General features: G+C 57.0%; 1 protein-coding gene and 1 pseudogene across 3 annotated transcripts; one reads left to right on the top strand and one right to left on the bottom strand.

Annotated features, from left to right (window-relative positions):
• Nucleotides 1–849: 849 nt before the first annotated feature.
• On the top strand, nt 850–23,728 carry PLCD3 (phospholipase C delta 3). Of its 3 annotated transcripts, XM_012525251.4 has the most exons (16): nt 850–1,080; nt 10,586–10,756; nt 15,812–15,973; nt 16,070–16,298; nt 16,556–16,685; nt 17,615–17,843; nt 18,141–18,342; nt 18,498–18,642; nt 19,270–19,422; nt 20,462–20,566; nt 20,690–20,834; nt 21,541–21,657; nt 22,262–22,428; nt 22,635–22,770; nt 22,881–23,030; nt 23,224–23,728. In XM_012525251.4, exons 2-16 carry the CDS (start codon nt 10,729–10,731, stop codon nt 23,310–23,312), a joined length of 2,187 nt encoding a protein of 728 aa, XP_012380705.1. In that variant the 5' UTR covers nt 850–1,080; nt 10,586–10,728; the 3' UTR covers nt 23,313–23,728. The 3 variants fall into 3 exon arrangements, with proteins under 3 accessions (XP_012380705.1, XP_058140350.1, XP_058140349.1); XM_058284367.2 differs by lacking the exon at nt 10,586–10,756 and having other exon boundaries at nt 871–1,080; nt 22,635–22,793; XM_058284366.2 differs by lacking the exon at nt 10,586–10,756 and having other exon boundaries at nt 872–1,080; nt 23,224–23,451.
• Nucleotides 4,374–4,474, bottom strand: LOC111764198 (small nucleolar RNA SNORA31; annotated as a pseudogene).
• Nucleotides 23,729–24,301: the final 573 nt, after the last annotated feature.

Here is a 24,301-nt window from a genome sequence, read left to right as displayed (position 1 = left end):
GGGACACAAGCCAGAATGCAAGGTCACTGGATCGGGCATGTCTGAGAACTGGGTAAATCCCGGGCAAGTAGATAGCAACTCTAGGTCCTGAAAAACTAAGCTTTTTCTTTGGGGTGCCACTTGCGTGGCGGCCGCCTAGTGGCGCTGTGGGTTCTGCTCGTCGCCCGGACCCCGGGCACTTGCTGCTGACGGCGCAGACTCTCGCGCACCGGCAAACGTTAATCACCTGTGCCTCACACTCTTTGCGCCCACACTCTGGTTGTTTCATATATATCAAGTGCACACGTGACGCAGTCACCAGAACCCGCCTGCCGCGTCGATGTCACGCACACCTACGCAGCGTACAGCGGCGGTCGCCAGACGACCGAGCACGGGGCCGGGGCGCGAAGCCGTCCAAGCCTCGAGCCCCAGAACCAGTTGCCGGGGCTCTAGATTTAGCCCTACTCCATCTTCTCCAGACCAGTCAATTCCGAGACGTCTGCCACCAACAGGGCTCTGCCGCGCGTGGCCTGGCTCCCTTCATGGGCTTCCGGGCCAGGTGGGGGGCGGAGAGGGGCCGGGAGTCCGCAGGGAGTCAGAGTCCCCTGGAAAGAGCGGGTGTCTGTGCGGGAGGGCAGCCCTCGCCCTCAACGGTTGCCCCCCACCCACCCCGGAATGGGGCCGGGCCCCGACGCTGGCTTGGGGAATGAGGCGGACTCACGGGCCGGGGGCGAGGCCCCCAAGCCGAGCCCGCGGCCGCCGCCCCGCTCCCCGCCGCCGCCGCCGCGCGCCTCCCGCGCGCCCTGCTCGGCCCCGCCCCCTCCCTCCGTCTCCCTCTCTCTCCCTCCCTCCCCGGCCCTCGTCCCTCCCTCTCCCTCTTCCCGGCACCCTCCCGGCGCCGCTAAGTTTCTGTCTCGGCGCGGCGCTCAGAGCCGCGGCCCGGCCGAGCCATGCTGTGCGGCCGCTGGTGTGGCTGCGGCCGCCGCCCCAAGGAGCCCCCGGTGGCGGCCCAGGTCGCGGAGTCCGTCGAGCGCGCGTCTCCACCCGCGCCCCCAGACGGCGGTTCCAGAAGGCCCGGGCTGCGGGCGTTGAAGAAGATGGGTCAGTGGCCGGCGGGGGTGGTTGGTATGCGCGCAGCCGGTGGGGACCGGGGTGTTCTCCGAAGAGCCGTTAGTGGGCTGCCAGGGCAGGGGGGCAGTGACTGTGTGGCGTGCGGCCGTGTGTCAGTACTGTCGCAGCGGGGGGTTGGGGGGGCTCCGGGGCTCACCCGAGGTGTCTCGGGCCCCAGCGAGGCGCCCTGGACGCCCTCTGTTTCCCACCAGGAGGCGGCGCCCCGGGCACAAGCTTGGGCGAGGGGCGCGGAGGAGGTTGCCCGAGACCCGGGGAGTGGAGTGGCCGAGCCAGGCCGCCTCCCCCCACCCTGCGCCTTTCAGGTTCTTGGCGGCCCTCACGAGGGGACGAGGGTAGTGTGCAGCGGGCCGCTGTGGGAAGAGGTAGGCTCCCAAGCCGGTCCCCAGTCCTGGGATTGCCACGGGGCAGCAGCGACCCCACAGCCCTGGTAGGACTGGTCTAACCGCCGCCGGGGTCAGGAAGCCAGAATTCCTAGTTCCTATCTCTGATTTGTGGCCGGTCACCAAGCGGAGGGCTTGGGGAGGAGAGGAATGAAGGTAGCTGTGGTGATCAAGAATGTTCCAGGGACAAGTCCCCAGCTGGGTGGCCTACATCTGTGGTGCCCTTGGCCGTCCTGAGAGCTAGATGGTAGCAGGCCCTTTCCACAGATGAGGAATCCGGCTCAGAGAAGGCCACCCTTGGTCTAAGACCACACACCTGGTAAAGGGGCTAAGTCTGGTTGCTCCATCACAGGGCCTTCCGGGGGCCTCTGAGGCTGGGCAAAGTGGGACTCACTGGGAGGCTGAGGGGCTTGAAGGGTGGGATATACTTGAGACTGTTTGGTAAGTTGCCAAGTGCCATGGCACGGAAGCCGTACATCGGACCTGCCGTTGGTAGAAGAGTTGATGAGGGGGTGGGGGTGGGCCTGAGGGAGCAGAAGGGCAGGCTCCCCAGGGGAGGGGGTGGGTCTTGGCGCAGAATTCAGGTGTCTTGCCACTGCCCCTTCTCCATTGTTAGTTCTGCCTCCACTCACTCATTTGGCCTGAATTTATTGAGCTCTGTGCTCCAAGCATATTGCTTAGATGTGATCTCTGCCCCACCCTCCATCCAAACATGCCTGCATTCAGCAAGCATCTATTGAGTGCCGATGGGCACTGAATAAGACAGACACAGTCCTGGCCCAGATAGTGGGGAAGCACCAGCAGGGAGGCCAGGCAGTGAAGCAAGGCTGCGATGGAAAGGGGCGGCTGAGAGGCTGGGGGTCCAGCGCGGCCGAGAAGCCAGGCAGGGCCCAGGCTTCGCACCCCAGAGCCAGGAGGGAGAGTGGAGTGAGGCCAGAGAGGCAGGTGGGGACCCCCTCCTCAAGGCAGTGCGTTGTGCAGAGTGGGGAGTGGGTTGAACGAAGGCAGGGGTGAAAGAGGGAGACCTAAGGGAGGACGGCTGAGGACTCAGTTGGGGAAGGGCTGGTGGGGCTCAGATTTGGGTACATGCAGCCAAGACAGATTCCAGAACAACCGAGGAGGCAGACCAGGCAGGCTCTGTACTCGACAGGGTCTGAAAGCCGTCTCTGGCCGGAGTGCCTGGGTGGGGGCCATGTTATTCTTCCGGCCACAGAGCAGTGGTGGCAAATAATAATGGCTAACCCTTCCTAATTATCTACTTCCTCACCTCTGTGCTGAGTGCTTTGCTTGCATTTTGTTCTTATAGCCTCACAACACCTCTGAGAGGTAGAGGCATTTTTCTTTCTACTTATTTACTTATCTATTTATATTAAAGCAGTTGTAGGTTTACAGAAAAATCATGCAGAAAATACAGTGTTCCCATATAATGTCCCCCATCACCGCCACCCACGCATAGTGCTTTCCCCTGTTGTTACCAGTTAGCATTAGTGTGGTACTTTTCCTACAATTGATGAAGCGGTATTATTGTAATTACACCAATATCTGTAGTCCATAGTTTACATTAGAGTTCACTCTTTCCATTGTATAGTTCTGTGGTGTTTTTGTTGTTGTTTTTATCCTGTTAACATATACAAAACCTAATATTTCTTAACTCTACAATTCAGTGGTGTTACAATTCATTGTTTGCTACCACCACCACCATCCATTACTAAAACTTTTCCATACCCAAAACAAAGACTCAGGACCAATTAGCTCTAACTTCCCACTCCCCACCCCCAGCCTGGACCCTGGTAACCTGTATGCTAGTTTCTGATTCTGTGAATTTGCATATTCTAATTATTTCACATAAGTGAGATCATACAATATTTGTCCTTTTATTCATTTAACATGATGTCATCCGTGCAAGAGCTTGTATCAGAACTTCATTGTAGAAGTATTATTCTTATCTCCATTTTACAGATAAGGAAACTGGGCTTACTTGACTTGATTTAGCAAGTGGCCATGCCAGGAATCAACCCCAGGCAGACTGAACCCAGAGCCCTAGTTCTTAACTAGCTCACTCCTTCTGGCCATTAGACCAGGGATCAGCAAACTTTTTTCATAAAGGACCAGATAGTATTTTAGGCTTTGCCAGCCACATACAGTCCGTGTTACATATTCATCTTTGTTTCTTCAGCCCTTAAAATCATTCTTTTTTTTTTTTAGGTATGGGGACCAGGCATTGAAATGGGGACCTCGTATGTGGGAAGCTGGTGCTCAACCACTGAGCCACATTGGCTTCTCTGAGTTGTTGTTTTTTTTTTTTCATTTGTTTTGCTTGTTACCTCCCATGTGGGAGGTGGGTGCTCAACTGCTGAGCCACATCTGCTCTCGTAAAATCATTCTTAAATCATGGGTCAGTCATCAAGATTTGGCGCATGGGCCATGATTTGCCAGCCCAAGTCTTAGATGACTGACGTCTCAGCTCATACAGGCTACGACCATCCAATAATGGTGGTCCCAGGGCAAGAACCTAATTCTTTCATCCCCTAGTCCAGAGCAACCTCAGTGAACAGCTTCTTATGTATCCTTGAGAAACTGCCAATGCACTTATAAGATACTATTTTTTTTTGTGGGGGGGAGGTACTGGGATTGAACCCAGGACCTCGTCCTTGGGAAACAGGTGCTCAACCACTTGAGCTACATCTGCTCCCAAAGTGCTTTTTCTTTCAGGCTTTTCATAAACAGGAGCAGTAACTGAACAACTCTTGAGCTTCTTGTCTTTTACAGTGAACAACACAGAGTAGAGTTCAGTTCATATTAGCACAATTGATCCACCTCATTATTATTATTATTATTTTGCTGTTACAAGTTTATTTCTGAGTCCCCATTTTTTTTAGAATTTCCTGTATTTCCCTGTTCAATCTGAGCTGCCACAACCAGACAGACAGAAAGCGGGAGGACCTTTTTCTTGCATCTGTAGTGGAAACCCTACCAGCAGACATTCCTCATTATTTTAATTGCTTTTTAAATGGTGACACAATGCTGCTGCAAGGGGTCATACCATGTAAGTGGTCATCAGTTTTGGGGCACTCAACTTCAAAACAACCCTTGCATTCCTACAGGGGCATGCCCAGACCCACCTTCCTGGCAAACAAGGACTGCTCTTTCCACCTGTTTTCTAGAGTTGCTGCTTGTCACCCAACTCTTCCATGTCAAGAGAGTATCTGCCTTTGTAGGTAGCCGGTGTTGGATAATTATCTGATGGTCTTGTTATGCTTTTCCCTAATTGTTTTATACATTGAAAGGAAAACTGAAAAGTGAACACCTATTAGTGATAGGAAATACTGGCCTCAAATAGTATAATTGCAACAAAGATAGAAATCTTTATGCCTGGGAACTTAGCCTGTTACTCCATGTTCAACTCCATTCAAGAAATGCTAGAAAATTAGGTCCCAAAAACAAGGGATTATATGTCTAAGTCCTTGTTTTAGATTTTTGGCACTTTCATTTTTTTTTTTTTAAGATTTATTTCTCTCCCCTTCCCCCCTGTTGTCTGCTTTCTCTGTCCATTCGCCGTGTGTTCTTCTGTGTCCATTTGCATTATCAGGCGGCACTGGGAAACTGCGTTTATTTTTTGTTGCGTCATTTTGCTGCATTAGCTCTCTGTGTGTGCGGTGCCACTCCTGGGCAGGCTGTGTTTTTTTCAGTTGGGGCAGCTCTTCTTGCAGGATACACACCTTGCGCGTGGGGCTCCCCTGTGCAGGGGTGCCCTTGCACGGCATGGCACTCCTTGCGTGCAGCGGCATTGTGAGCGAGCCAGCTGCTCACCACACGGGTCAAGGAGGCCCTGGGGGCGGCGGATTTGGCCCAGTGGTTAGGGCGTCCGTCTACCACATGGGAGATACGCGGTTCAAACCCCGGGCCTCCTTGACCCGTGTGCAGCTGGCCATGCGCAGTGCTGATGCGCGCAAGGAGTGCCCTGCCACTTAGGGGTGTCCCCCGTGTAGGGGAGCCCCATGTGTGCCCCGTAAGGAGAGCCGCCCAGCGCGAAAGAAAGTGCAGCCTGCTCAGGAATGGTGCCGCACACACGGATAGCTGACACAACAAGATGATGTAACAAAAAGAGACACAGATTCCCGTGCCGCTGACAACAACAGACGTGACAAAGAAGAAGACACAGCAAATAGACACAGAGAACACACAACTGGGGTGGGAGGGAGGAGGGGAGAGAAATAAATAAATAAATAAATCTTTAAAAAAAAAAAAAGGAGGCCCTGGGGATTGAACCCTGGAACCTCCATATGGTAGACGGACGCTCTATCAGTTGAGCCGCATCTGCTTCCCAGATTTTTGGCACTTTTAAAAATGCCTTCTGGGGAGTGGATGTGGCTCAAGTGGATGAGCACCCATCTCCCACATGGGAGGTCCCAGGTTTGGTTCCCAGTGCCTCCTAAAAACAAACAAGCAAAACAAATTTTTAAAACCCACTCAGGGAAGCCAATATGACTCAGTGGTTGAACGCCAGCTTCCTATATACGAGGTCCAGGGTTTAATCCTTGGCCCCCAACACCTAAAAAAAAAGCCTCAAGTATGAAAGTAGCATCTTCGTGTACTTTAGTGATTCAGCTGCCTTTGTTGCAAATTGTGGTTACTTTTTTAAAAAAAGATTTATTTTATTTATTCCCCCCACCGCCTGCACTCCCTATCTGCTCTCTATGTCCATTCGCTGCTCATTCTTCTGTGTCTGCTTGTCTTCCCATCCTCTCTTTAGGAGACTAATCCTTGGACCTCCAACATAGGAGAGAGGCACACAATCACTTGAGCCACCTCAGCTTCCTGGTTTGTTGTGTCTTTCATTGTCTTTCCTCTGTGTCTCTTTCTTGTTGCGTCATCGTGTTGCATCAGTTCACAATGTAAGCCAGCTTCGCCTTCACGAGGAGGCCCCAGGAACTGAACCCAGGACCCTGGTATGGCAGACGGGAACCCAATTGCTTGGGCCACATCCACTTCCCTGTGTTTACTTCTGAGTGTGCGTGTGTGCATGCTCACACAGGCCATTACAGATGGTATTGAAATTTGCATCTCAGTGTGCAGCCCTTTTCTTCCCCTATAAAATTATTTTCTCTGTGGGTTAAATGTCCAAGTATTGAAGGAAGAAACTGAGTCAAATAAGTATTGACGTCTGTTTTCTGTCATTTTCTGAGAATTTCTGAAATTTGATCCTATTTTAAACCTATATTCAACAGTATTTTCTTTGCAATGTACTTTTCTCGCTTTTATAAAGACAGTTGTGTGCTCAGTTGGTTTTCTGAATTGAGTTTTCAAGCAAGCATCTTTAGCATGTTACAGAAGGGTAGTAGATCCAGAGAACTGATTGCACCAATATTTGTGTTTTAAAAGCACTGGATTTCACTCTCACCTGTGGAATCTGTTCCTGCCCTCTGCTCACCGCTTTTATCGTTTTTCCCCTACCATGGCAACCATGCAAGTAAAACCCGGGCATTTATAATCTATAATGGGGAATTGTAATCTGTAAATCAGCCCACTTTATCACTTTTCAACCCCTTCCTCTCTTCCTGGGACCCATGAGCTGTTATTTTCTCCCATTTCTCATCCCTCCCTTCCTGAATAAATTACTAGCCTCACTCACCTGGACAAAAAAAAGGACTGAATTTCAATTTCAGCCTCAAAGAGCATATGTTCTTTGGTCCTCTCCCATCTCGACCTTGAGTGAAATGGTCTAGATTCACTCAAGGAAGGTCAGGTTAAAGACTTAGAGTGGGAAAAAAAAAAAGGAAAAACCCAAATCTTCAGCATTCCCAAGGGTACTAGGTGTGGTTCCCAGTGCCTCCTAAAAACAAAAACAAACAAAACAAATGAAAAAAAAAACCCACTCGGGGGAGCCAGTGCGTCTCTGTGGGCCTTCGTTTGAGAGCGGGAGCGAGTGCAGGCCCTCTTGTTCCTTCAGCGGCTCTGAGGTGGTAAACCCCATCTTTGACAACGAAGGGCTAGCGGGGCCTTGTGCAGAACGCCCGCCGCCACACCTGCCGGCCGCCTCGCCCCAGCTTCTTCCCCTTCGCCTCTGTGGTTGCTTGCCTTCGACTGCTCCTCCCTGGCTCTTCCCGGCCCCGTTGGTGGTCCTCCGTGCTAGCACAGTTCCCTCCGACAGGCCTCTCTGGACTACTCAATCTAAATCGCTTCCCCTTCCCCACTCACCCCTGTCATTCTCCTTTGTCTTTCCTTCACTTATCAAGAGCTGAAATTGCCTTGCTTTGTGTCCTTGCTTTCTGGTTCATTGTCTTCCTCTGGGAAGTAAGCTCTGCGAGAGATAGGCTTGGGCTCTCGTATTTGGCGCTGAGTCTCCAGAGCCTAGAGCAGTGCCTGCACCTCATGGTGCTTCTGAGTGTGAGGTTACAGGGAGGGCAGGTGGCACCCTAGAACACAGCCCTCTTGCAAAGGCAAGAACAGCACTTCCTAGGTGCCAGGTGTCTGAGAACGGAGGCTGCTCCTGACTCTGAGCTCTCCAATCCTACCTAGCCCCAGCTTGACCTGCCATTCAATCTGAACTCCTCCCATAGTCAGATACTGCTTTAGACTCGTGCAGTTGCAATTGAGGGCAAGGTCACAAGGAACTGTAGCCTCACTCTGACCTTGGTCGAGGACTTCATCCCTTCACCCATCTCATCAGGAGAAACAGCCCCACACCCAGGGGTCAAGTTGAATCACAGCTCCCTGTCCATTGTCTAGCCATTCAACCACAAATCATTATTGGCTCTGAAGTCTCAGGGTGATCAAGGCAGAGCTGACACTGAAGTGGAGGCAGAAAGTCAGTCAGTGAGTAAATGGACCTAATGATTTCAGGTAGTGATAAATGTCATAGAGAACATAAAACAAGGTTATCTGATAGAGGTGATGGACAGAAGGGGCCACGCTGCAATGGTGATGTGTAGGTGAGGACCTGAATGACGAGAAGGGCATAGCAGACAGCAGGAGCAGCAGGTGCAAATGCCCTGGGGTGGGAATGAATTCAGCAGAATATCAGTAAAAAGGCCAGTGTGGCTGAACCCAAGTAAACAAGGGGGAGAACGGGTTGGAAATGAGATCTGAGAGGGAAGCAGGGTCCCGTTCACCTTGCAGACCAGACTGTGGTCAGGACTTTGAAGAGCAGTCTAATTGCCAAGGCAAGCCATGGTGCAAAAGCAGTGACATGATCTGATTTTTGTTTTAAAACAATCACACGGGCTGCTTTGTGGCAAATGGGCTGGAGAGAGGCAAGAGCAGAAGCAAGGAGGTAAACTAGAAGACTTAAGTGCAGGCAGCTTCATTTTCCATTTTGGATGGTTCCATTCTGTCCTCAGTGAACATGGAGAAGAATCATTTGCTCTGTCTTTTGAAGAAATAAAATTTTTGGTGTTTGAGACTGTCTGGGTATGATTAGAAAGAATAGCAGATAAAGGAGGAAATAGATTTTATTTACCAGTATGTACTATGTTTGATTCAGGGAGAAATTGTACCTTTCGTTCATTTAACAGAAATCAAGTGTCTGCTATTACCAGACTCTTCTGAATGCCACAAGAGATAGAAGTATCTGGTCCCCCTTTTCAGTATTCAATGAATTGTCATTTTAGCTAATAAAAAAAAAAGTCCATTACATAATCATTCTTTTCCCTGTTTTTTTTGTTTTTTTTTTTTTGAATACTGCTAATAATAGTAAAAACAGCAGTGGTGGCTGGGGCAGGGAGGATGGCCGTGGTGAGTTGAGCTGCTGCTGAGACAGCCCAAGGGCTAGTGTTGGGGACCAAGACTGGGCTGCAGAAGCAGCTCTAGGCGTCAGCCACCTGCAGGGTCATGGGCCACGGAGGGCCACGGTGACGCTCACAGACACCTAGCTACCTCTTCACCCACATTGACTAAGCCCTGTCAGTGCCAGGGCACGTAGTGGGCAGGAGACACTTGAAAACAAATTACCGCTGAGGCCAGGACTCAGCACCTGTCAGCTGAGTAAGGCTGAACGCTCCAGGCACCCATCAGGAGCGCTATGGGTGTCACATGTCATCTCGGCCTCCCTCCCTTCTCACCACAGCCCCATCCTGCTGAGTGACTGCCAGGGAGGAATGTGACATCCCGGGGAAGGAGTCCAGGGCCAGGTGTCATCAAGGGCCAGGCCCAGGCTACCACTCTGGCGACTTCCCCACCACAGCTGCGCCCTTCCTGAGAGGACCCTGGCTGTTGTGCCTACCGCCACCTCCACCACCGCCCCACACCCCCTCACTGACAGAACAGATTTTGTTTCAGACCAGGCCGTGAGACTAGAGAGCAAAGGCTCGGCGCAGCCCAGGCAGAGGGCCTTAAGGGCCATGCTGGGGGCATGCCGGACCTGGGAGGAAGGGAGCCCCACACAGGGTGGAGTCGCTGTGGAGCTGGTGCTCCCCTCCTGTCCCTGCCTGCCCTGGGCCTTTGGGAGCTTCTGGGGACTGGGCCAGCCCCTAGAAGCCTCGGGCATAGCTGGACAGTGGGGAGCTGTGCTAGCCCAGCTCTGTCCTGGTCCTAGTTACTCCTCAGGTGCCACCCCCGCGGAAGGCGCCACGGCTGCCACCTTCAGACAGGAAACCCAGGTGGAGGGGTGAAGTCACCTGCCCCAGGCAGCCAGGTCGGCCTGCTGCCAGAGCCCAGGTCTCAATGATGGCTCTGTTGCCAGAATTAATACCTTTATAATTTGGCAAAACACCGAGTTATCTCACTTAACGCTCATACCTGTATGAGGTAGGTTCATTTTACAGATGAGGAAACTGAGGCGCGGTGAGGTTCAGAAACTTGCCCACAGTTGCAAGCTAGGAAGTGGCTGGGAGAGGATCTGAACCCAGGCAGTGTGGCCCCGAGTTTGTGCTCATAATGCAATGAATGAATGGGCTGCTACTCCCCTCTCCCAGGGTGGCCCTGCCAGGCTCCAGAAGTGTCCCCAGAGGGATGCCAGATAAAATGCAGGGCATCCAGTGAACTCTGAATTTCAGATCAACAACAAAGAATTTAGGACATCCCTATACACAAAAAAATTATTTGTTGTTGCTCTGACATTCGCATTTAACTGGGCATCCTGTATTTTATCTCCCCAGAGCCCCTGCCTGTGTCTGTGCCCCGGATGCTCCGCCCCCACCCCTCATCCTCCCAGAGGGCAGAGTACTGAGGGGACAGAATCCTCCCTGTCCTCTCCTGCACACACACACATCAAGTCCCACTGGGCAAGAGGGCTGTCCCCATGGCCTGCCCAGGACGTCTCCTGCAGGGTGAGTGGGTCCACCGTGGGTGGGGTTGGCAGGTGGGGTCTTCAGAGTGGCCCCCAGCCCTGTCTGGGGCCTGGCCTGGCGGTGGGCATGTCAGGGGCAACGAAGGGGCCAGGGAACGGGCTCTGTCGTGCCTTGGGCCCCTCCTCTCCTCTCCTCCTCCTTTGGCCCGCCCCCCCCCCCCGCCCCTCCACCCTCTGCCCCTACCCAGCCGTTTGCCTATTTTGGCCCTGCAGGGAAGGTTGCTGCCTTCCTCCTCCCACTGTGCCCGGGCCAGGGGCAGGGGAGGTGCCGCCGGCCTTTCCTGGCTTTTCGCTTCTCCGAGGAATGTTAGGGACTCTGGCGGGGAACGCAGGCCGGGCTCCAGCCCTGGGTGTGGCCGCCAGCGGGGCGGGGTGGGGGCTGGGGTGGCACGCTCGGTGCCTGACGAGCTGGGGTTGCCTGCTGGCCAGAGAACCTGGGTGGGGGGCAGCTCAGGCCCCCTGGCCAAGCGTGTCCTCTCCCGGAGCCTCCTGGCCCCAGGGCCCCGGCCGCGATGCCGCCCCCGGGCACCCCCCCCCCCCCCCCGCCTTGGCACGAGGCTGTTCCCTGCATGTCTCGCATTCCTGTGGGAGCCTGTGTGCACTGGCTTCCCTCACACACACGCCGCTCACCCGCCCAGGCAGTCCCACCTTCCTCCTGCCCACCCCGCACACCCTTCTCCCACACCCTTTATGCACACACCGCCTGTGCACACCCTCACTTGAGACTGCCCGCCCCGGGCCGCAGCCACCCAGCACCCCCAGCCTGCTCTGGCCTCTCGCGCCCCCGCACAGCTCCTGCTTCCGTCCCTCTTGGGCACAGGCTCTGCCTTCAGCACACACAGCTTGCCCTGCCTTCAGCACACACAGCTTGCCCTCTCTGAGCCTCAGTGGCCCCACTGATGAAAGGGGTGGGGTGGAGGGGTTCAGCTGGACTTGCGCCTCCCGCAGGTGCCTTCCATCTCTGACACGAAGCATTTTCCCAACCCCAGCCTTGGCCACCCAGGCGGAACTGCCCGGGCCTCAGACCACACCTGGCCCCACACCCCGCCCCCGCTGAAGGGGGTCAGGACGCTGCGGGCCTGCCGGGCCTTCACCACCTCCCTGGACCGTGCTGGGGGCTGAGAGCAGGCGCTCAGGGAAGGCGTCGGGGCCGCAGCTGACAGCTCTGGCTGGGGCAGCAGGCGCCAGCGCCCTGGCCTGGAGGAAGCCTTGGTGGGGGGTATGGGACTGACGAGGACAGCCGTATCCCAACACCTGGGACCCTCTTCCCTGCTGGGGCGCTGACTCACTCTCCCAGAGCCCTGCCTCAGTTTCCTTCTTTATTACCATATATTCCGTGCCTACTGTGGCTCTAAACTCAGTGCTCCATGCAGTTTGGCTCATTCTAGCCACCCAGCAGCCCTGTGGAGTTAGACTCCCCGACTCCTGATTCCCCACAGCTGCACCAGCCGGGTGACCCTGGGCAAGGGAGTTCGCCACTCAGTGTCTTCCCCTCTTCTGCACAATGGGACAATGAGAGCGTCCCCTCAGGTGGTGCTGATGAGACACGGGATTTGCGTATGGGTCACTGTTCAGTAAATGCGTGCCATCATTTTTACTATTGTTGTTTCAAGAGTGTTCCCCCACCCACTCAGTCAAGGGTGGTCATGGGTGCTGGCCCAACCCTGTCCCAGGGTCAAGACAGAGGTGGCCTGGACAGATAGGAAACCTGCAGAAGCCACAGGGGGCAGGTGGCTTATGCACCTGCTCAGAGCAGGTAGGAATGATGTCGAGGTGACATCTGTGGTTTTGGGCCTGGCAGGGCCTATAAGTGTTTCCTGGGTGGCTGGTGGGGAGCCAGCACCCCTGCCTGTGCCAGCAGCCCTGCCCTGGGCCCTCCTCCTTCCCTGCCCCTTAGCTCTTCCCACTGTTGGTCCTGCCTTTCCTGTCTCATCCCCTAGGCCCTTCACCTCCCCAGAGCTCAGAAGCACCAGCAATGGGGAAATAGAGGCATCTGGCACTGCCCTCTCGTTCTGCTTTGCTTTTGCATGTGGGTGTGTGGTTTGGGGTCAGTGGGATCTCAGGGACCAGTGCCAGCAGGGCGGACAGACTGGAATGGCAGCCCTCTCCCTGGGGAGGGGGGGCAGGGGCCAGAAGCAAGGGCTCTCTCAATGTGGGAACCTGCCCCAGCTCCAGCTTCCTGTCTCCACGGCCTGCTTGCAGAATCCTCTGGACAAAGCAAACCCTTAGTGACTCACCTCCATTTCCGGCCTTAGTCATTCCCTACCCCCTCCCTGTTCCCACCAGCCTTGGCACTGGAGGGCCATGGGCTGGCCAAGTCAGGGAGGTGGCCCTGGCTGCAGAGCCCGGCCTGGTTGCCATGGCAACAGGGGGTCCCTCTTCCCAGAGCAGAGGGGATGGAGGAGATGCAGGCTGGGTCGTGGTGGCACTGCAGTTTCCACTGACAACCCTGTCCCACTCGGTGGTTTCTTGGGGTGAGAAAATTCAAAGCTTGTCCAGATGTGGGTGTGGGGAGACTTTCTGGCAGAGGGGCCCTGTAGCCTCCTAAGGGTGGCAGCTTTTGCTTCCTGCCCCTGAGAGTGATTCTCCATCTTGGGCATCCTCAAAGCATTGGAGAGGTTTTTAAAGATTCAGCTGCCCAAGCTCCCCCCACCCCACCCAGGCCCACCCTCGGGGTGAGAATCTGGTGATTGTGATGCACAGCCAGGGGCCAAGGCCTCTGCTCTGAGGGGGGCAGATGGGGGCAGGGCTGGGGGAAGAAGGCATTTAGTTGTCTGTCTGTCCATCCACCTTCCCCTTGAATAAACTCTGGCTGCTGTGAGCTTGGCTCGGGTATGACCAGTGGGGTGAGGAGATAAGACTTCATTCTTGCCCTCAGGTTTATTCGAATCCACTGGAATGACAAGATAGGTGGTTTGGGTTTGACTTTTTTTTTTTAGTAGAAAGAGCCATGGTGATGAGGGAGGGAGAACACCCTTCCATTTGGGGACAAATCAAGGAAGTCTTCCTGGAGGAGGTGGTATCTGAGCTACACCTCAGGTGTGAGACGAGAAGGAGGGAAGGGGCCTGATTGCGGAAGGCCCAGCACTTAGCCTTGGTTCCCTGCTCAGAGTTTGCAATTGGGCTGCTCTTGAGAGGGAAGTGACCCACTGGCATGCTTCCTCTGACCCATGCCATAGTTTGGTGTTTGATATTGCATTGTTGTTTTTTTCCCAATTTAATTTTGTTGCCAACAAGCAATAATCTGAAGGTTTCACATACAAATCCAGATTCCGGTTCTCTGGAAAGCCTGGGCCCTCATTCCGGTGTGGTTGTCCTCTCCCCACCAAAGGTGTGGGTTCTCTGGTTTTCAGGCTTCCACCTCTTTTACTGTCCTCGGCCCATAAACCTTTGGTTTTGATCCCTGCTGAGGGGGTCAGAGCAGTGGTGGGATGACCAGGGTGAGGAGTTCGAGTGGGGAAAGGATGATCCTGTCCAGGGCACAGTGCAGGTCACGCTGTAGAAACCCCCAAATCGTTTCCAGGTTTTGGGTTCTGCAGCTGTGTTATAGTCTCCGTTTTACAGGTGGGGAACATGAGACTTAGGGCAGTCACAGGTTTCTGCCACCAAGGCCCTGTACCTGGGACTTTTTTTTTAAGATTTATTTTACTTCTCTCCCCTTCCCCCCCATTGTCTGCTCTCTGTGTCCATTAGTTGTGTGTTCTTCTGCGTCCACTTGCATTATCTGGAGGCACTTGGAAACTGCATCTCTTTTTATTGCATCATCTTGCTGCATCAGCTCTCCATGTGCGGTGCCACTCCTGGGCAGGCTGCGCTTTTTTTCACACAGGGCGACTCTCCTTGCGGTGCGCACTCCTCACACGTGGGGCTCCCCTGCGTGGCACCGCACTCCTTGCGCGTGACGGCACTACGTGTGGGCCAGCTCACCACACGGGTCAGGAGGCCCTGGGGATCGAACCCTGGACCCTCCATATGGTAGACGGACGCTCTATCAGTTGAGCCACATCCGCTTCCCTATAACTGGGGCTTGATACCCCAGGTCTCTGCATTTAAACTTTACTTTTTCCCTACTCCCCCCTGCCCAAGTGGCAGCATTGATGGGGACAGAGGAAGACAGAAGTGGGCGAAGAGCAGCACAGTGTAGTGGCTGCAGGCAAAGGCACTGGAGCTGGCCTGCAGGGTGTGAAACCCACTTCTATACAATCAACTTTACAATTATTTGGGGGGAAAAAAATGAAGCCTATTTCTCTGTGCCTCAGTTTCCTCATGTGTTAATGAGCAGGGTCTGGCACAGAGTAAGTGCTTTGTAAGCACTGGTTCCTATTAAGGATACAGGTGTTATGGCCAGAGAGCAAGTGTGGGCTGGGGGGTGTCACTTGGGAGTATGACAGTGGCAGGCAAAGGGGAGTGAGTGCCACATATCCCAGGAAACCATCCTTTTAGCAGGCGCCACAGGGGGTAAGCTGGGCAAGGTGGGGCTGGTTCTGGAGGTCCTGGCCTGTGACCCTGCAGCCAGGGTGGCGTCTGCTGTCCTCCCTTATCTTTGGGAAAGGAAAGGCAAGCAGCTTGGGTTGCAGCAAGAGAGATTTAGGTTAGATAGTGAGGGGACCTTCTTGAGGGTCAGGGTTTCACAGTCAAGGGAAAGGGTCTGTTGGTGGCAGATTCTGGGCTTGAAAGCTGAGGCCGTGATGGGAGGGAGGGACAGGTAGCAGAAAGGGCGGGATTTAGTGGGATCTGAGTCCCAGGCTCTGCCTGAGGGGTTCCTCTGTTGTGGGGGTCTCCAGAGATGGCTGCTTGGCAGGGAGGAGGGAAGGCATCTACAAGCACCCTTCCAGGTGGGCGCCTGGGTGGGACACACCAAGCAGAGGCCTTGGGCCCACAAAGCCCGGAGTCAAACCCAATACTGGGGACTTGTTCAAAGAAAGGGAGGGAGAGACTCTGGTGAGGGGCAGGGAAGGGCCCGGCGGGAGGAGGGGAGAGCGGGCCTCTGGGCAGGGCCAGGCGCGACCCCCGGCTGCTCCCCCGCCCGCGGCAGGCCTGACCGAGGACGGGGACGTGCGCGCCATGCTGCGGGGCTCCCGGCTCTGCGAGATCCGCTCGCGGACGTGGCAGAAGGAGCGGCTGTACCGGCTGCAGGAGGACGGCCTGAGCGTGTGGTTCCAGCGGCGCGTCCTGCGCGCGCCGTCGCAGCACATCTGTGAGCCAGGCCGGGGCGAGCGCCGGGGCGGGGGGCAGCGCTCGGCCGGGCCCGCCGCCCTGACCCGCCCGCGCGTGTCGCCCGCCCTCCCCGCAGTCCTCGTGCAGCACATCGAGGCGGTCCGCGAGGGTCACCAGTCCGAGGGTCTGCGGCGCTTCGGCGGCGCCTTCCCGGCGGCTCGTTGCTTCACCGTCGCCTTCAAGGGCCGCCGCAAGAACCTGGACCTGGCGGCGCCCACGGCCGAGGAGGCGCAGTGCTGGGTGCGCGGCCTGGCCAAGCTGCGCGCGCGCCTCGACGCCATGAGCCAGCGCGACCGGCTCGACCAATATCCTGGCGCCCCGAGGGGGGGCGGGCCCCGGCTTGGAGGGGGTCTGAGCCCTGCCCTCCCGAGGCCACAGTCTGAGGGTGGAGACATTTGCTTGGCTGCCTGAGCCCCCGGGGGGAGGGGATGTAGCCTCCTGTCTCGAGGAGCCCTCAGGGCCATTGAAGCAGTGCCACTGCCCTGGCGGTGACTTCAGTGTCAGCCACCTGTCAGCCCGGGCGGGTGCCTGGCCCGTTGCTTGTACTTCCTGAGCTGCCCACCTGGATCCGCTTCTACCTGCACCGGGCCGACTCCGACCAGGACAGCAAGATGAGCTTCAAGGAGATCAAGAGCCTGCTCAGAATGGTCAACGTGGACATGAACGACATGTACGCCTACCAGCTCTTCAAGGTGGGCCCTGCCCTGCGTCCCGGCCGCCCCCGCCACCAGCGCACCCTCTGCCCTCCCAGCCCCATCCCACTGTAGCCTCTGTGGAAGGGGTGACCTCTCCCTGCGGCAAGGCAACCTCTGTACCTAGTGACCCCTCTCCTCTTGCCTGAGGTCCCTGGGCTGGGACTGGGGAGTGGCCAGCCCAGAATTTCTTTCCTCACCCTCAGCCAGAATCCAAGAGTGGAGCCGACCTCAGCACCTCCTAAGAATGCAGCAGAGCTGCTGTTGTCGTTCCTCTAGGCCCATGGGGCCCCCACGGGATCACACCTTCCCCGTGCAGGGCCCTCCACGTGGCACACGTGGCACCTACACACCTGACCACTCACACCCCACACACTGCAGCCCAGGAGCACACGGGGCGGGGCTCAGCATCCCGGGCCCAGTCGGGGTCCCCGGGAGACACCGGAGCCGATGTGAACTCTGTGACCAGCCACGACACTCAAAGGCAGGAGGGCGCCGTACACCCTGCCGACACTCTGCTGACGGCGCCACAGATTCTTTTCTCCTCTGTTGCTCCTTGCCGCTGCGTGTGCACGTGTGAGCGTGAGGACAACATGTACACACGGGAGGGGGGAATGTGGGGCTCTCAGGCCTCAGGCCTGCCCCAGCGTCACGATTTTTCCTCCCACCGTTTGATTCTTGGGGTAGGTGGAGACACACAGGGCCAGGCACCAAAGCCACCCTTGGAAGTCCTACCTTAGAGGCCCCGCCCTGCCAGTTACCAGCAGTGTGAGCTGGCGTGAGACCCTGAGCGTCCTCAGCCCTCAGTTTCTCTACCTGTGAAATGGGGGCACATCCATCTTCCCAGTTGTGGTAGATGATGGCCATGTCAGTGGGGACAATTTACCAAGGAGACCCCTCCCTTGGGCTTCTCCACCCCTGCACCCCAGGAGTGTGACCACTCCAACGACGGGCGGCTGGAGGAGGCGGAAATTGAGGAGTTTCTGCGGCGGCTGCTGAAACGCCCGGAGTTGGAGGAGATCTTCCGCCGGTACTCGGGCGAGGACCGCGTGCTGAGCGCCCCCGAGCTGCTCGAGTTCCTGGAAGACCAGGGCGAGGACGGCGCCACGCTGGCCCGTGCCCAGCAGCTCATCCAGACCTATGAGCTCAACGAGACAGGTGGGGGTCCCGTGAGAAGCAGCTGGGGCCCGCACAGCCCAGGCACCGGCCTGCGACAGGCCTGGGTCCCAGCCCAGCAGGCACTGCTCTTACTGGCTGTGGGTGCCCTCTTTGAGCCTCAGTGTCCACATCTGCAGAGTGACATGAAAAGGTACCTTCCTCATCAGGACCTTACGGAGAGTCCAGTCCATGGAGGGATGCCCATTATTACTGAGCTGAGTCAGCCTTTGGGCAGTTTGGGGTCAGATGGGGGTATTCTTTCTGCAGCCTGACACTCTGTCCCACTCATCCCTGTAGCCAAGCAGCACGAGCTGATGACACTGGATGGCTTCATGATGTACCTGCTGTCACCCGAGGGGGCCGCCTTGGACCCAGCCCACACATGTGTGTTCCAGGACATGGGCCAGCCCCTTGCCCACTACTTCATCTCCTCCTCCCACAATACTTACCTGACCGAGTCACAGATTGGGGGGCCCAGCAGCACAGAGGCCTATGTTAGGTACCCTGGGGGAGCAGCCTGAGAGACCAGACTGGGGGGGTGTGGGGCTCAACTGCCAGCACAGGTGCCCTGGGGCCTGGCCACCTCAGCTGGCCTGCTGCCCAGCCCTGCCCAGTGGTAGCCACGTGACCTCTTGCCCGCCCATCCATCTGTAGGGCCTTTGCCCAGGGGTGCCGCTGTGTGGAGCTGGACTGCTGGGAGGGGCCGGGAGGGGAGCCCGTCGTCTACCACGGCCACACGCTCACCTCCAAGATCCTCTTCCGAGACGTGGTGCAAGCCGTGCGTGACCACGCCTTCACGGTGAGCCTCTGGGACCCCCACACCTGGCGCCAGGGCCTCCCCAGCAACCCCTTGACAGCTGCCTTCAGTCTATCAAAGAAAACCTCTGCCCAGAGAACCACTCATTCACCAAGTGCTGCTGGGAAAATTGGCCAAGGAGGCAGAGTAAAGCTGGGTGAGATGCTTCCTTCTCCCACCCCCATGGTTCAGACATGAAATAGAATCACGAAATTTCCAGGAGAGAGCCCTGGGGCAGGGAAGGACACTGGCAACCTGACCCCCAAAGAATAAGCCATAAAAAAGCAGCTCAACAGTGGCATGCACATAAACATTACAATGTCTGTCAAGCTATCACTAACCATCAACAGATGGTAGGCTGGGGGAAAGTTTGCAACATAAACGATATGCTCAATGTCATTAACATAGAAAGAGCATTTATAAAAGAAAACTCCCCAGCATGTGTCCAGATCCCACTGCCTCTCAATTCCTTCCCTCCCAGGCCCGCCAGGCTCCCAGGACCCCCTCCAGCCCCGAGTGGGGTGTCAGAGCCCTGCCTTTGCCTGCCTGTCCTGAATGGGGCTGGGGACCAGGTGTAGAGGGAATCTTGGTTTGGGGAGGGGCTCTAAGCCACCATCCCTCCCCCCACAGCTGTCCCCATACCCGGTCATCCTGTCCCTCGAGAACCACTGTGGGCTGGAGCAGCAGGCTGCCATGGCCCACCACCTCCGCACCATCCTGGGGGACATGCTGGTGACACAAGCGCTGGACTCCCAGACCCCAGAGGAACTGCCATCCCCAGAGGTGACACTCTCACTCCCAGGCCTGGCTCCACCACCCACCACCCCTGCTCATGCCACCTCCCTGGTCAGGAGCCTGCACCCTTCTCTGCCTCCACCTTCCAGCCTCCCTCCCCCTGCTCCTCCATTCCTTCCCCATCTGCCCCCTGTGGTCGTGTTGCTGTCCTGCTCTGGTGCTCTGCTCCCAACTAGACCCACCTGGCCTTTCTCACCTGGCAGGCAGCACCTCCCCATGCGCTGGCCTGGGCAGAGAGGCCCTGCAAGCTCAGCCCTTCCCACCTGAGGCCTTGGCTGACACTGCCACCTGGAATTCCCTTCCTGCCATCTGCACTTGCCAAACACCACCTGCTTGGAACTCTAGCTCATCCTAAACAGCTTCTTCTGGAAGCCTTATAAACTTCCTCAGCCCTCGTCCAGAGGTGACCTTTGTCCTTTTCTCCCAAACCTCAGAACATTTATAAGCAGGGCATGTTGATTCACCACCTCTGTTGCAAGTGCATGACTTTATTTATTTCTTCATTTTTGGGGAGGGTAACCATAAACAAGGGTAAGGTCAGCTGTGATTTGATTTTTATCAGTATGAAAATAACACACATTCGTACAGGTAAAAAAAGCAATCCAAGCTGTACAAAAGGGGATACAATGGGAAGTAGGTTTTTTCCCCAAATTCAGCTTCACTCTGTCCAATTTCACAAATAGCCATCTTCAACAGTTTTTTGTGTATCCTTCCAGAATCTTCCCAGGCATATTTAGCTATGTACATGACTATCTTTTTAAAATGTGGCACAAAAAAGATCATGGGATTACACGCTGTACACTCAAGTTCTTTTTTTGGGAGAAGGCTCCTCTTTCAATCCTGAGCTGCCTCGTCTTTTGTCATGGCTGCCAAACATGCTGCGTGCGCGGCCCGGGCTTGGTTAGCCACTGAAGATTCTTCCTGTTGGAAACACTACTCATCTTTGTATCTCCTTCCCCCGCCCCCTCCCCAGCATTCCCGCAGGGGCAGGGCAGGAGGGCTTACTCTTCCGTCTTGGCCTCTACAGCAGCTAAAGGGCCGGGTCCTGGTGAAGGGGAAGAAGGACCAGGGCAGGGAAGAGGAGGAGGAGGAAGAGGAAGAAGAGGTGGCGGAGGCTTTTGAGCGGCGTCGGGTGAGTGAACTTGCCTGCGACAGCGGGGCTGGGCAGGAGGGGGCCGACTGGGACAGGGCTGGGGGTAGCGAGGTGCACCGGGGGGCTGGGGCCGACGGGCCCCAGCTGAGGCTCCTCTGCCAGGCCAAGCAGATCTCCCCGGAGCTGTCGGCCCTGGTCGTGTACTGCTGTGCCACCCGCCTGCGGACCCTGCGCCCCACCCTGCCCCAGCCCCGCCAGGTCAGCTCCCTCAGCGAGCGCAAGGCTAAGAAGCTCATCCGAGAGGCAGGTAGGAGCCGGGCACAGGGCTGGAGGGGGCCTCAGGCCTTGGGGGACAAGAGGTAGCAGAGGCGTGTGGCTCCCGAGTGGGGCCCTGGGGTTGGTCTGGAAAGGAGAAGGTGAGGGCTGCGGGGGGCAGGGAAGGAAGGGGTCCAGAGAGGAGCTCAAGGAATGAGGTGCGGGTGGAGGGAAGTCCCAGGGTGGAGAGAGGCCTGTGTCTGCCTCCAGGGAGGATTACCGCAGGGGTGGGGGCCGTGATGGGGCCTGGGGGAGCTCGGCAGAACAGGGAGAGCTGCAGGAAGGATTCCAGAGCAGGTGATGCATGAAGACGCCTGAGCCGAAGGCCTAGGAGGAAGAAGAGGGATTTCCAGGCCAGAGGAGCAGGTTGTACAGAGGCCTGGAGGCATGGCATGCAGGAAGGAAGCTCGGGCGGCTCCAGGTGGTGTGTGGAGTGCGTCAGGGGATGCCGGGCCGCCGAGTCAGGAACCTGGGGAATTGGGGGGTGTCGCCACGCCTTCCGGGCTTCCCCAGCCTTGACCAGGAGGCCCCCTCCCTACCTCGGGACTCCAGCGCAGGTAGAGCGAGGAGGTGGGGATGGGGAAGGGGGCAGTGTTCCGCCTCTGCCCCTAGCCTGTCCCTGGAGTTGGGGGAGGCGGGGTTCTAGGGCCTGAGGGACTCCCAGGGGCCGTCAGTCTCCCCCCAATCGCTCCCCGCAGGGAACAGCTTCGTCAGGCACAACGCTCACCAGCTGACCCGCGTCTACCCACTGGGGCTGCGGATGAACTCGGCCAACTACAGCCCCCAGGAGATGTGGAATTCGGGCTGTCAGCTGGGTAAGCGGGCATCGGCGGGCAGGCTGCCACGTGCGGGGGCCCCTGGGGAGCCATGGGAGGCTCAGCAGTGATGGGGCACACATGCTTTCCAGAAGGTAGGAAAATGTGTTTTGTTGATAACAATTAAAGGAATTTTCAGCAATGTAGGTGGAAAACAAATCACACTTGTTCTTGACAGTGTAAATGTCTCACATTTTTATGAAGGTAGAAATAAAAAACCTCCACTGCCATGAGTCCCCCACTCAGTCCTTTCCTGGCAGTCCCACTAACCGCTGACGGGGCCGGGCTCTGGGGGTCCCTGGAAGAGCACTGGGCACCGCCAAAGGAGGGGGAAATGGTCCCCTCGAGGGCTGGTGTGAACCCCAGGCCTCCTCAGGCCCCTTGGAGGGTGGGGGCCTGTCCTTGGGCCCTAACGGACACCAGGGACAAGGTACAGGTGAGTGGGGGCTGGGTTCTCAGAAGCCATGGTGGGCGTGGGGCAGCCAGATCAGCAGGACCCTGGCTCCCACGAAGGGTCTGTCTGGGGGTGGGCAGCGAGACCCCGGAAACCCAGCAGTGAGGAGAGCGCCGCTAAGAGCTGCTGCTCGGCTCCCTGTGTCCGCAGTGGCCCTGAACTTCCAGACGCCTGGCTACGAGATGGACCTCAACGCGGGGCGCTTTCTTATCAACGGGCAGTGCGGCTACGTGCTGAAGCCTGCCTGCCTGCGGCAACCCAACACCACGTTTGACCCTGAGCACCCTGGGCCCCCCAGGACCACTCTCACCGTCCAGGTCAGCAGCCCGGACCGACCCCTCCCTGGGGTCAGAGCTGGTTCTGGAGAGCTCCTAGCCTGCCAGGTCCTGAGGTGGAGGAAGACAGCTGAGGCCTGGGGGCGGGCGGGGTGCGAGCCCCGGGCAGGAGGGCCAGGGTCTGTGTGCCAATGGCAGAGGGGCAGGGCCGAGGCAGGGCCAGGCTGAAGCTGCCCTTCCCTCCCCAGGTGCTGACTGCTCAGCAGCTGCCCAAGCTGAACGCGGAGAAGCCGAGCTCCATCGTGGACCCCCTGGTGCGCGTTGAGGTCCACGGGGTGCCTGCAGACTGTGCACGGAAGGAGACTGACTACGTGCTCAACAACGGTGGCTGGGCCTGGCACGGCAGGGTGGGGTGGGGGGCAGGTGGCCGAGTGGGGAGGTGCAGGGTGGCCCCCTGGGCCAGCTGGGTGCTGACTGGCTCTGCCTCGCCCTAGGTTTCAACCCCCGCTGGGGGCAGGCCCTGCAGTTCCAGCTGCGGGCCCCGGAGCTGGTGCTGGTCCGCTTCGTGGTCAAGGACTATGACACCACCTCCTCCAATGACTTTGTGGGCCAGTTCACACTGCCGCTCAACAGCCTGAAGCGAGGTTGGTGGGGGGCCCAGGCCTCCCTAACTGGTTCACCTTGATGCCCTGAACTGCCTCTGGGGTCATGCCCTGAGGCGGCCAGAGCTGGGGGCTAAGCCCTCAGGGGTGGGATGTGGCCTGCACCCTGCCCATCCCTGGTCCTGCAGGGCAGTGGGCAGAGAACTTGACGCCTGGCTACCCTCCCTCCCCTCAGGGTACCGCCACATCCATCTGCTTTCCAAGGATGGGGCCTCACTCTCACCGGCCACACTCTTCGTCCACATCCGCATCGAGCCCTCCTGAGGTGCAGGACGGGCCCAGCTGGGGCTCTGTGGGTGCCAGGCAGCAGGAGTACCAGCCCCTCCAGCTCTGCCTGCTCTCTGGTCTCAACTGCCTGGTCTCAACTGAAGGTGGAGGCTGCCTCCGCAGCAACTTCCAAGAGAAGGCTGATCTCTCCGCAGCTGCCCACCTCCCTCGTCAGGCTTGTGAAGAGCCAGGCAGCCAGGCCCATTGCCGCCAGGAGATGTGGGGACCCGGGCACAAGCAAACCCTCAGCCCCTCTGCCCTCCAGCTGGGCCATCCAGCCTCCTTACCCCAAAGGACTCCAGCCACCTCCACACCTAGGAGTAGGCTTTAAACGTGGGTCAGACAGAAGTCCCAGAGAGGACAGTAGAGCAAGACTATGTATGTTAAAAAATAAAGCACCAAGTTTCTTTTAATACCACCACCCCCCTGAGCATCTCTATCAGTCCACACTTGCTGGCCACAGGCGGCACTGGGGCTAGGGTCCAAGTCCCCTGGGCCTCTTCCCCAGGCAGAGCTTGGATTGTCTAAGACAGCCAAGGGACAAATGGAGATGCCACAGCTCAAAATAGCTATGACACCTCCTCTTGGGTTAAAGCTGCTGCCAGCATCACAAGACTGTGAGGATGCCAGTTCACAAGCTAGGCGGGCCGGCCTCTGCCAGGGCAGAACTTCATGGCCCACAGGGGGTGGGTACAGGACTCTGAGGGAGCTTCAGCCAGGTTCAAAGCAGCTAGTCAGGAATCTCAAGGAATTGGGGCGCCCCTGCTACCACCTAACCAGCTTTTTAAACAAAGGCCTAGAAAACAGTGGGCTGCTCCAGGCTGCCTCTAGAGATACTGGGAAAGTGACAGTACCCGAAAACCCAGACTGATAAGACAGGACCCAGATGACAAAACCCCATGCAGCCTGGAATGTGCCCAAACCTGTCAGAAAGGTGATTTGATGGGGTTAAACAGGAGCCCTGCATTCCAACAGCACTAATACTG

The sequence above is a fragment of the Dasypus novemcinctus genome, chromosome 21 (assembly GCF_030445035.2).
Source record: "Dasypus novemcinctus isolate mDasNov1 chromosome 21, mDasNov1.1.hap2, whole genome shotgun sequence".
Taxonomy (NCBI): Eukaryota; Metazoa; Chordata; class Mammalia; order Cingulata; family Dasypodidae; genus Dasypus; species Dasypus novemcinctus.
This window is presented reverse-complemented; position numbering and strand designations above follow the sequence as displayed.